Source organism: Ovis aries, chromosome X, assembly GCF_016772045.2.
Source record: "Ovis aries strain OAR_USU_Benz2616 breed Rambouillet chromosome X, ARS-UI_Ramb_v3.0, whole genome shotgun sequence".
Classification (NCBI taxonomy): domain Eukaryota; kingdom Metazoa; phylum Chordata; class Mammalia; order Artiodactyla; family Bovidae; genus Ovis; species Ovis aries.
The window spans coordinates 48,944,207-48,957,215 of record NC_056080.1 but is presented as its reverse complement, the minus strand read 5'-3'; the positions used below and the strand labels follow the sequence as shown (position 1 = coordinate 48,957,215).

Here is a 13,009-nt window from a genome sequence, read left to right as displayed (position 1 = left end):
ACCTTGGGTTGGAATCTTTTCTTCTGAATTTGTCCATTCTTTCTCAGTCTTTACCACAGGCTTCTCCTATTCTGACCCTAATTACTTAATAGTCTGTCTTAGCAACACACTTCTTTTTTCTCTGCAGCTTCTCTTTGGAATATCACCCATAACTTCAACTACCACATCTGTGTTACTGACTGGAACAATTTTGTCTAGTCCCAACTGCTCTAGCTCTAGAGCATTGTTTCTTTTGATTTCATTTTACATTTTTTCATTAACTTACTGCTACATCTCTTGTCTTTATAAGTAGCATCTGATAGAAAACCACAGGGTCATTTATTTCCTAAACTAAGTATCTAGTTTGTGCAAAGGGCAACACTAGTACTCAGAGTAAGGTAGTGATGGTGATGAGAGGTAATCATGGTAATTACTTTAAATGCATTATCCTTGTAAAGCAATTATCCATCAATTAGAAAAAAAAAATTCAATGCATTATCCCTGATTCAGTCAGTTCAGTCACTCAGTCATGTCCAACTCTTTGCCACCCCAAGAACTGCAGCACACCAGGACTCCCTGTCCATCACCAACTCCCGTAGTTCACTCAAACCCATGTCCATCGAGTCAGTGATGCCATCCAACCATCTCATCCTCTGTCGTCCCCTTTTCTTCCTGCCCTCAATCTTTCCCAGCATCAGGGTCTTTTCCAATGAGTCAGCTCTTCACCTCAGGTGGCCAAAGTATTGGAGTTTCAGCTTCAACATCAGTCCTTCCAATGAACACCCAGGACTGATCTCCTTTAGGATGGACTGGTTGGATCTCCTTGCAGTCCAAGGGACTCTCTAGAGTCTTCTCCAACACCACAGTTCAAAAGCATCAATTCTTCGGTGCTCAGCTTTCTTTATAGTACAACTCTTACATCCATATATGACCACTGGAAAAACCACAACCTTGACTAGATGGACCTTTGTTGACAAAGCAATGTCTCTGCTTTTTAATATGCTATCTAGGTTGGTCATAACTTTCCTTCCAAGGAGTAAGCATCTTTTAATTTCATGGCTGCAGTCACCATCTGCAGTGATTATGGAGCCCAGAAAAATCCCTGATTATAACAATAGTTTTACAAGGAAAAAATTATTATCTCCTGGGAAGGAAAGGTGCAAGTGTTTAATTAACTACTTAAATATAACAGTGTTTGTAAATAGAATATTTTAAAAGTGAGTTCTATTTTGACATTAAGGATTGCATTCTCTCCATTAAAAAACACTGGGATCAGAGCTGGAAAAGTGTGTCCATAGTCACAGAGAGGTGGATGTGAATGATGAAGGTCTAAGAAGTTCCGCCTGTCTGTTTAGTTGCATCTGACTCTTTGTGAACCCATGGACTGTAGCCCCCAGGCTCCGCTGACCACGGGATTCTCCAGGCAAGAATACTGGAGTGGATAGCCAATCCCTTCTCCTGGTGATCTTCCCAACCCAGGGATCAAACCAGTGTCCCCTGCATTGCAGGCAGATTCTTTATCATCTGCGCCACCAGGGAAGCCCTAAGACATTCTGCTGCTTCTGCTGCTAAGTTGCTTCAGTAGTGTCCGACTCTATGTGACCCCAGAGACGGCAGCCCACCAGGCTCCCTCGTCCCTGGGATTCTCCAGGCAAGAACACTGGAGTGGGTTGCCATTTCCTTCTTCAGTGCCTGAAAGTGAAAAGTGAAAGTGAAGTCGCTCAGTGGTGTCCGACCCTTATTCTAAGCCACAGTGTACCTGCTTCGGTTACTTACCACATATCACAGAATATAATACACCAGCCATAGTAGGATGAATCATTATTTTCCTTAACTGTAGAGAAGGAAAAAAAGGACAATGAAAGTATGACATACTGTCAATTGTCAGAGATTTCCTAGATGTTGACATATTTTAAAAAAGATAAGCCTTCAGAGATTTCTAATTTGTTAAAATATGAAGAAAAAACGTGATCTTAGATTCTGTGACATACGGTGAATTTGTTTTCCACATTCAATTTCCATGGTCGGTGCCTGTGTGCCAACTGCACTTCAGTCAAGTAAGACGTTTGTATATCGCTTTCTAAAGCGTCGTAGGTAGTTTTATGACTGTTGTGCTTCTGCAATTAGAACGTAAAGCTCTTAGCTTTTCAATCACCTCTTTGTTCTCCACACAAACACTCCCGCCCCCACACGCAGCGCCTTTCCACAATCTATGCAGATGTTTCCATTTAAGAGTAAACCTGAATTTGTTCTAATCTTAGAATTGCATAGATAGTATAGGACTGTCCACAGATTTAGTTACACTGGGGGCGAGGGAGACATTCTACTAAATAAACGCTTCTATTTTTTAAGACCCATCCTCGCAGAAATGTTAAAATAGGGTGGGGTAGGGAGCGGGGGCGGAGGCAGAGAGGGGATATACGTTTCAGGATACAGGAAATACGGAAAAAGCGAAACCCAGAGGAAGCTCTGTGCCTGGAGGGGACCCGCCGCCATCTCAGGTCTCTTTGCCTCGCCAGGGCCCACGGGAGAGAGCTGACACCCAGGTCCTATAATCCTTATGGGGGACCAACCTTGTACCTCCGGGAGATCCACGCTCCCACCTGGAAACACGCGGGAAACGAAGCCTCCAAAAAAGCGCTGCCTTCTAGCTCCACGTTGGGATTATCCTGAAGGAACCGCTAACGGAGGTAACACCACTCTCCCTTCCACACCTCCTCCGGCATCACCGGGCCTGAAGTCGCATCCGCCTCCTCCAGAGAAGTAGTGCAATATACTTCTTCCACCGTAAACCAGGTCAGATTCTTTCTCATTTGGGACAACCAGGCTCTCTCAAACTTAATTATGCATTTCCGCAGATCTCCTTCTTTCTTTCCCCATTCTTTTCGCGATTTCAAAATTAAAAAAAAAATTCAGGCATTAAATAGCTCTTTCACAAAATATGTGGGGGTGAGTTTATGGATATTTAATAACATTAAGTAATTATTTTTAAATATATTTTTCAGTAGACGTATCTGTTGATTTGCTTGAAAGTCAGTTGGGCCCAGGTGAGGGGTACAAATGTTAATGACTTGATAATTGTTAAAGCTGAGTGATATATATATGGGGATTCATTAAACTGTTCTTGCTACTTTTGTATATATTTGAAGCTTTTCCGTTCAAAAAATGCCTGAATCAAGATCAATAACACCATTGTATTGAAGTCCTAATTCCTATAGCCATAGCTTTGTGCTAACAGAGTATTTTAAAGTGAACCTTCAGAGTTGTGTATTTCTCTGTGTATAACAGGAGAATTTAATGATTTAAAAAATATAATATGGTAAATCAAACCCTAGTACCATAATATTTGCTTTCTCAAGGTATTCAGGGAGCTTGGGGGATGGACCTTGAGCCATGAAAGAGGAAGGGGTAACTTTGGGTGGGCCTTAAAGGATGAGTGACATCTGCCTTGTGGAGGGGGCGGGAATGCTTTTCTGGCCTAGCTTTTCCAGAACAAAAGCCCCAAGCAGGTTTGTGCTAGGAAAAGCTTGTCTATAATTCTGGATGTATGAGAAAAACTAGGAGGTAAGATAGTGTTGCAGGGATTGAATACTTATGGTAAGGAGTATGCAGTTTAATCCATAAGCAGTGGAAACCATTGAAGATTTTCAAGGAAATGGTATATTTTAGGAGTCTGGTTTTTACTATCAGGAAAACAATCTTCAATTTAGATGATCTTACAGAATGCAAAAAATAAGGTCTGACTCAAAACTCATAGATTCTTGTACTCCAAATGAGACAAGCCATACTTTCTTCATTTATGCAATAAACCTTTAAGGAACTGTTGCAATGGACTAAGCATTATGCTGGGAACTGTAGGGGTTAGATAACTAAAGCACATAGGAGGGAAACAGATATTGAATGAATAGATCAATGATTGATGGGATTACAGTGGCAGCTTAAGGAAGTTCTGGACTTGGGGCTTGGTGGTAGTGCATAGTAAAAGAATGAGCTCTGTTGTGCTTGAAAGCTTCACTCAGTCATTCCTTACTGCCTAACTTTACCTCTCTGTTCAAAGGGGTAGAGTTGTGGTAAAGGGGAACCATAGGAATAGGAGTGCTTAAATAGAAAACAAAAGAGGTTGTATAGGGCAAAAAAATGCAAGAAATATATAGTTTCCTCCAGTGATTCAAATAATTGAAACTATAATAACAAACATTTACTCAACATCTTATGTGCCAGACACTGTTCTTCAAAACTTCCCAGTGACTATGCTCTTAATTGCTGTGCAATAGATCCCATCTAATTCTGTCTGTATAACTTTTTCAGGCATACATAACTGAAATGGGGGTATGGTAGAACATAAGAACTTGAGGAGGCCATGGGTAATAGAGGAACAGTAAAAGAAGAAATGATTTAACCTTATTTTATTATTTTTCAGTCTATGAGGGATTGCAGTATGACTCCATTTCCTTGGTGTATTCATAAAATAGTTCACTCAGTGAAGACAGTGAAGATTATTGGCATTGCCACCCTGGTTTTTCTGATGTCCTGCACCAGGAAGTTGTAATTTTTAAGGTAATCTCTTCACTAAAAACTTATTAAAGAAGGAGGAGGAATACCAGTTGATTATAACACATTACAATAGTTCAAGTTAGCACCAGTGATAAATTGGAACCATTTTCTACATTATATGAAACTATATATACCATATAATAATAATGCTATTTATAAGCTGTTTTGTTATATTCACTGCTAATTACCTTATAGTTTTTGGTATCATGGTGAAATGTATCTTTTAAACCACATTTTCAGATTATTGCTGGTAAATGGGAATGTGATATTGTAACATACTGATTTTATATGCTGTGAACTTTCTGATTTATATTTGTTCTAATAATATTTGTAGATTCTTTGTATTGTCTGTTAATTAAGTATATTATAAATAATGGAAATTTCTTCCTTTCCAATATTTATTTTTTAATTAGTCTTAGTGTGTTAGCTAGGATCTTTGGTATAACAAACTATAGTAGCAGTGGTAGAGGATTCTTTTGCTCCTGAATTTACAAGGGAATTTTTATAAATGTTTCACCATTTTTAGTATTTTCTTTCTCAGGTTATGTAAGTTCTTTTATATTCTTCGTTTGCTAAGAGCTTTTATTATGGATGAGTATGGAGCTTCTCCAAATACTGATCACATGGAGTTTTTTTCTTCATTAACATGACACTGAGACTATGTGGTAAATTACAGTATTCAGTTTTCTAGTATGTTTCTTGCTTCTGGTTTCATCAGGTCTTACCATTGAATATTCTGTCTCTTATTTTAATAATTTTTCCTTTTATTTTCTTTTTGTTTGCTCTTTTTCTAATTTATTTGGACCATTAGCTCAGTAATTTTAAATTTTCTTTCCTAAAATAATTTATAACCATAAGTTTTCTACTATGTACTACTTTAGAAGAATTTCATAGGTTTTTATATGGAGTATTTTTATTATTATTCAATTATTATTTTATAATTGCTCTTAAGATTTATTTTTGACTCATGAGTTATTTGGGTTTTTTAAATTTACAAACATGGATCTATTTTTTAGAAATCATACTGTGAAATCATTAATCCAATTACCATTAAACATTTTATTTTCTATTTTAAAATATTTAATGTTTTTTATTCTTGTAGCAAAAAGCAAAATTATACACTGGCTCCTCATCTCAATAGATTTCAGCAATATAAAACTTTTTCTTTCATTAAATACATAGGAAAACTCTGATTGATTATGCTGTTCAATGATGGAGTTATTGCTGATATTTATACTTGTGGTTTTCTCTTTTTTATATAAATTTATTAATATAAATTTATTTATTTTAATTGGAGGTTAATTACTTTACAATATTGCATTGGTTTTGCCATACATCAGCATGAATCCACCACAGGTATACACGTGTTCCCCATCCTGAACCCCTTTCCCTCCTCCCTCCCCATACCATCCCTTTGGATCCTCTCAGTGCAGCAGCCCCAAGCATCCAGTATCATGCATTAAACCTGGACTGGTGATTCATTTCATATATAATATTATACATGTTTCAATGCCATTCTCCCACATCCCACCCTCTCCCTCTCCCACAGAGTCCAAAAGACTGCTCTGTACATCTGTGTCTCTTTGCTGTCTTGCATACAGGGTTATGGTGACAATCTTTCTAAACTCCATATATATGCATTAGAATACTGTATTGGTGTTTTTCTTTCTGGCTTACTTCACTCTGTATAATAGGCTCCAGTTTTATCCACCTCATTATAACTGATTCAAATGTATTCTTTTTAATGGCTGCACAATACTCCATTGTGTATATGTACCACAGCTTTCTTATCCATTCATCTGCTGATGGACATCTAGGTTGCTTCCATGTCCTGGCTATTATAAACAGTGCTGCGATGAACATTGGGGTACACGTGTCTCTTTCAATTGTGGTTTCCTCGGTGTGTATGCCCAGCAGTGGGATTGCTGGGTCATATGGCAGTTCTATTTCCAGTTTTTTAAGGAATCTCCACACTGTTCTCCATAGTGGTTGTACTAGTTTGCATTCCCACTAACAGTGTAAGAGGGTTCCCTTTTTTCCACAACCTCTCCAGCATTTATTGCTTGTAGACTTTTGGATCACAGCCATTCTGACTGGCGTGAAATGGTACCTCATTGTGGTTTTGATTTGCATTTCTCTGATAATGAGTGATGTTGAGCATCTTTTCATGTGTTTGTTAGCCATCTGTATGTCTTTGGAGAAATGTCTATTTAGTTCTTTGGCCCATTTTTTGATTGGGCTGTTTATTTTTCCAGAATTGAGCTGCAGGAGTTGCTTGTATATTTTTGAGATTAGTTGTCAGTTGCTTCATTTGCTGTTATTTTCTCCCATTCAGAAGGCTGTTTTTTCACCTGGCTTAGAGATTCCTTTGTTGTGCAGAAGCTTTTAAGTTCCAGTATTCCGGGAGGTGGGTCATAGAGGATCCTGCTGTGATGTATATCAGAGAGTGGTTGCCTATGTTCTACTCTAGGAGTTTTATAGTTTCTGGTCTTACGTTTAGATCTTTAATCCATTTTGAGTTTATTTTTGTGTATGGTGTTAGAAAGTGTTCTAGTTTCATTCTTTTACAAGTGGTTGACCAGTTCTCCCCGCATCACTTGTTAAACAGATTTTCTTTTCTCCATTGTATATTCTTGCCTCCTTTGTCAAAGATAAGGTGTCCATACTTGTGGTTTTATATCTTTTATTTTTATCTAATTCTACACCTAAAGAAAAATTGTGAGAATATTACAAAGAACTCCTATACACTTTTTATCCAGGTTCACCAATTACCATTTTGCCATGTTTGCTTTATAATTCTTAATTTCTGTTTCTCCCTCTCATTCCCCTTTTCTCTTTCCCTTTACTGTTGTCTACCTCTCCCGCTCCTTGGTCTGTTTTCTGCCTCCTCCTCTTCCTGTCTCCTTCTCTCTCTGTGAGCTGTTCAAGAGTAACTTGGAGACTCCAAGTGCTTTTACTTGTAAATACTTCAGTGTATATTCTCTCAGAATAATACCTTTTTCTTTCATAACCTCAGTTGCTACTGCTAAGTCACTTCAGTCATGTCCGACTATGTGCGACCCCATAGACAGCAGCCCACCAGGCTCCCCTGTCCCTGGGATTGTCCAGGCAAGAACACTGGAGTGGGTTGCCATTTCCTCCTTCAATGCATAAAAGTGAAAAGAGAAAGTGAAGTCGCTCAGTCATGTCTGACTCTTAGCAACCCCATGGACTGCAGCCTACTAGATTCCTCTGTCCATGGGATTTTCCAGGCAAGAGTACTGGAGTGGGGTGCCATTGCCTTCTCCCACATAACCTCAGTACCTGTACCAAAAGAGAATTTGGACCTCGTTCCAATTTTTGTTTCATAAACCTTTATTGTCAGGATTATACACTCATATTTATTGAAAAAGGGATGACTTTGGGAGAACATATATTTCAAGTGGACAGTGTAAGCTCTATTATAGTTCTTTTTCTCCTAGCTTTATTGAAATATATTTGACATATAACAGTGTAAGTTTAAAGTGTACAGTACAGTGTGATGATTTGCTAAATGTGTATATTACAAAATGATTACCCACAATAAGATTAGGTAAGGCATCGGTCATTTAATATAATTAATGTTTGTGGGATGAAAACTTGTAAGATCTACTGTCCTAGCAACTTTTAAGTATACAATACAGAATTGTTAACTATGCTCACTATACTATAGTATTAATTATACTATAACAGTAGTTATGTAACTATATATTGATTCAATAACTATAGTGTTATAGTATAATTTACATCATGCTGTAGATTAGTGCCTCCAAATTTATTCCTGTAACTGAAAGTTTATATCCTTTGATCACCTTTATACATTTTTCCTACCTTCCCATCCCTGGAAACCACCAATTTACTTTGTTTCTATGAGTTTTTTTTTTTTAATTTTTAATAAGATTCCATGTATAGGTAAGAGCATTCAGTATTTATCTTTTTCTGTCTGATTTAACCTCACTTCGCCTGATACCCTCAAGGTTTATCACTGTGTCATAAGTCCCTTCTTTTTATAGCTGAATAATGTTCCAGTGTAGTGTGTGTGTGTGTGTATCACGTTTTCTTTCTCCATTAATCTGTCAGTGACACTTAGATTGTTTCCGCATCTTGCCTATTGTAAAGAATGATGCAGTAAAATTGGGATTGTAAGTATCTCGTGATCGTGATTTCATTTCCTCAGAAGTGGAATTGCTGGACCATATGGTAGTTCTATTTTTAATTCTTTGAGGAAACTCCATACTGCTCTCCATAGTAGATATTTCACTTCACACTCCCATCAAGGAATATGCAAGGGTTCACTTCTCTCTATATCATCACAGGCATTTTTTTATCTCCTGCCTTTGTTAATAGCCGTTCTAAAAAGTGTGAGATATCTCGTTGTGGCCTTGATTTCCTTTTCCTTGATGATTAATGATGTTTAGTACCTTTTCATATACCTGTTGGCGATCTGTATGTCTTTGGGAAAATGTCTATTTAGGTCTTTTGTACCTTTTTGAATTAGATTATTTGTTTTATTGATATTGAGTTGTATGAGTATATATTTTGTATATTAATTTCTTATCAGATATGTGTTTTAAAATGTTTTTCCCCATCCACAGATTCCTGTTCATATTGATTTTTTTTTTTTTTTTTTGCTGTGCAGAAGGTTTTTGTTTGATGTAGTCCCATTTGTTTATTTTTTGCCTTTGTTGCTTACGTTTTGGGTCATATCCATAAAATCATTGCAAAGACAAATGTCAACAAGCTTTTTACTTGTTTGCTTCTAGGAATTTTAAGTCTTTAATCTATTTTGAATTAATCTTTGCCAGTGGTGTAAGACTGGGCTCCAGTTTTATTCTTTTTCATGTGAATATTCAGTTTTCTCAGCATTGTTTGAAATAGACTATCTTTTCTCCATTAAGTACTCTTGAATCCCTTGTCAAACATTAGTTGACTGTATATGCAAGGTTTTATTCTGGGCTTTCAATTCTGTTCCAAGGCCTATGTGTTTGTTTTTATGTCAGCACCATGCTCTTTTGATTACTATAGCTTTGTAGTATATCATAAATTAGTATTCCAATGTTATTATCTAGACCATATTGCACTTTGACCAGTTTGTTCCAATAATGTGTTTTATAGCTGTGTTATTTTCTTGATCAAAGTTTCAATCAAGGATGATGTGCTGCATTTAGTTTCCATGTTTCTTCAGTTTTCTTTAACCTGGCACAGTTCAACCTTTCTTTGTCTCTGATGACAATGCCAGTTTAAAGATTTCTGGACAATTGTAGACAATTGTTTTATAGGTTGTTCCTAAACTTAAATCTGTGTGCCCATTCCTCATTATTATATTTAGATTATGGAATTTGGCAGGAATGTCAGAGAAGTAATGTATTTTTCTCAGGGCAGCATATCAGTGGCACATAATGCTGATTTGACCCCTTAGAAGAAATGTTAACCTTGATTACTTGGTTAAGATGATGTTTACTAGATTAATGCACTCTAAGTTTCCATTCTCTGCTTTATAGTTAATAAATTTGCATGGGGTACTTTGAAACTGTGTAGGTATCCTATTCCTCCTCAAACTAAAATCTGCTGGCTTTAATATCCATTGATAATTCTTGACTGAATCAGTTATTACCATGTTGCTGCTGCTGCTGCTGCTAAGTTGCTTCAGTCATGTCTGACTCTGTGTGACCCCATAGATGGCAGCCCACCAGGCTCTTCTGTCCCTGGGATTCTCCAGGCAAGAATACTGGAGTGGGTTGCCATTTCCTTCTCCAATGCATGAAAGTGAAAAGTGAAAGTGAAGTTGCTCAGTCGTGTCCGACTCTTCACGACCCAATGGACTGCAGCCTACCAGGCTCCTCTGCCCATGGGATTTTCCAAGCAAGAGTATTGGAGTGGGTTGCCATTGCCTTCTCCGAGTTATTACCCCTAATGGCTGCAAAATGGTCATTTTCTTTCTTTCTGGCTGCACTGGGTCTTTGTTGCTTTTGTGTGAGCTTTCTCTAGTTGCGGTGAGCAGGGGCTACTCTTCATTGCAGCGCCTGGGCTTCTCACTGCCTTGGCTTCTCCTGTTGCAGAGCACAGGCTTTAGGCTCACGGGCTTCGGTGGTTGTGGCACACAGGCTCAGTAGTTGTACTCTCGGGCCCTAGAGCTCATGGGCTTCAGTAGTTGCAGCACACGGTCTCGGTAATTGAAGCTTGTGGGCTTTAGAGCGTGGGCTCAGTGGTTGTGGTGCACAGGCTTAGTTGCTTTGCAACATGTGGAATCTTCCTGGGCTAGGGATCTAACCTGTGTCCCCTGCATTGGCAGGTGGATTCTTAACCACTGTGCCACCGGGGAGATCCTAAAATGATCATTTTCAAATGTCATCTTTTCACTACATTTATTACTTTGTATTCTGCTTCAAGGAAGAGGTTTTTTCCTCCTCCATTTATTTATTTGTTTATATTGGTTTGGACACATAGATTTTTATTTTATTTCATGAGTATGCTATTGCTATCATTATTTATTTTAATGCTCAAATTGTCCCAGTGGCAACCTATTCAAGCTGGATTCTCTGTCCATTTGACATATTCCCATGATTAATACATACTTGACTTCAGCCATTTCCTTACTTTTTAACTTTTATGCTTGTTTTGTATTCCCTGCTTCATTGCCAATTTCTTTATGGATCTCTGGTACCTTTTTGTGGGAGATGGTATTTGGAAACCAAGATGTGGGTACATGGATATATTTTGAAAAAAAACTTTAAACATTTTAAAGATTACTTTCCAGTTACAGTTATTACAAAATATTGGCTATATTTGCCATGTTGTATGATATATCCTTGAGCCAATCTTATACCCAATAATTTGTAACTCCCCCTTCTCCCTACTGGTAACCACTAGTTTGTTCTCTATATTTGTGAGTCTCTTCTTTTTTTGTTATGTGTGTATGAACTGTAGCCCACCAGGTTCCACTGTCCATGGGATTTTCCAGGCAAGAATACTGGAGTGGGTTGCCATGCCCTCCTTGAGAGGATCTTCCTGACCTAGGGATTGAACCTGCTTCTCCTGCATTGGCAGGTGGATTCTTTGCCACTAGTGCCACTTGAGAAACCTCTTTTTGGTTATATTCACTAGTTTTTTTTATTTTTAAAATTTTTTTTATTCTACATATAAGCGATACCATACAGTATTTGTTTTCTCTGTTTGACTTATTTAGCTTAGCATAATACCCTCCATGTCCATCCGTGTTGCAGTAGATGGCATAATTTCATTTTTTTTTTTTTTATGGCCGAGGAGTAGTCCATTGTGGGCTTCCCTGGTGGCTGAGTAAAGAATCTGACTGCCAATGCAGGAGATATTGGTTTGATCCCTGGCTTGTGAAGATCCCCTGAAGAAGGAAATGGCAACCCACTCCAGTATTCTTACCTGGGAAATCTGGACAGAGAAGCCTGGTGGGCTACAGTCCATGGGGTTGCAAAAGAGTGGAACAGGACTTAGAGTCTAAACAATAGCAACAATAGTAGTTCTATTTTTTGTTTTTTGAGAAACTTTCAGACTGTTTTCCACAGTGTCTGTGCCAATTTCTGTGCCCACCAACAGTGTACAAGGGTCCCTTTTCTTCACATATTCTCTGACATTTTTTATTTGTGTTTCTTTTTGTTGATAGCCCTTCTGGCAGATATGAGGTGATATCTTATTGTGGTTTTGATTTCCATTTCCCTGATGGTTAGCAATGCTGAACATGTTTTCCTGTCCCTGTTGGCCATCTGCACTTCCTCTTTGGAAAAATGTCTATCTTATTCTTCCCATTTTTCAGTTGGGCTGTGTTTATGATGTTGAATTGTATAAGCTATTTATATATGTTGGATATTAATCCCTTATTGGTCATATCATTTGCAAATATTTTCTCCTATTCAGTAGATTGTCTTTTCATTTTATTGATAGTATCCTTGGCTGTGCAAAAACTTAAATTTGATTAGGTCCTATTTGTTCATTTTTGCTTTTGTTTCCTTTAAGAGACAGATTAAAAAAAATGTTGCACAATTTATGTCAGTGTTTTGCCTGAGTCTTTCTCTAGGAGTTTTATAGTGTCCAGTCTTACATTTAGGTCTTTAATCCATTTTGAGTTTATTTTTGTATATGATATTAGAGGATGTTGTGATTTGATTCTTTTACATGTAGTTGTCCAGATTTCCCAGCACCGTTTATTGAAGAGACTATCTTTTCTCCACTGTGTATTCTTGCCTCCTTTGTCATTGATTAATGGCTGTGGCTGTGTGAGTTTGTTTTGGGGTTTTCTGTCTTGTTCCATTGATCTACACATCTGTTTTTGATTACTGTAGCTTTGTAATATAGTCTGAAGTCAGGGAGCATGTTTCTCTGTTCTTCAAGATCATTTTGACTATTTGGGACCTTTTGTGTTTCTATACAAATTTTAAAATTTTTTTGTTCTAGTTTTGTGGAAAATGCCATTGATATTTTGATAAGA

The 13,009-nt window shown here is 37.6% G+C and overlaps 1 protein-coding gene and 1 pseudogene across 2 annotated transcripts in view; both read left to right on the top strand.

The window, feature by feature from the left end:
- Positions 1-2,422: 2,422 nt before the first annotated feature.
- The window catches only part of NBDY (negative regulator of P-body association), a 66,991-nt gene continuing 56,404 nt past the window's right edge, over positions 2,423-13,009 (top strand). For both annotated transcript variants that reach the window (XM_027963570.3, XM_060407375.1), the window contains exons 1-2: positions 2,423-2,775; positions 4,400-4,536. In XM_027963570.3, coding sequence (XP_027819371.1) covers positions 2,540-2,746 — 207 coding nt within the window. In that variant the 5' untranslated portion in view covers positions 2,423-2,539 and the 3' untranslated portion in view covers positions 2,747-2,775; positions 4,400-4,536. The remainder of the gene's footprint in view (positions 2,776-4,399; positions 4,537-13,009) is intronic.
- LOC114111738 (mediator of RNA polymerase II transcription subunit 31-like) overlaps positions 2,423-13,009 on the top strand; it is a 33,686-nt pseudogene continuing 23,099 nt past the window's right edge.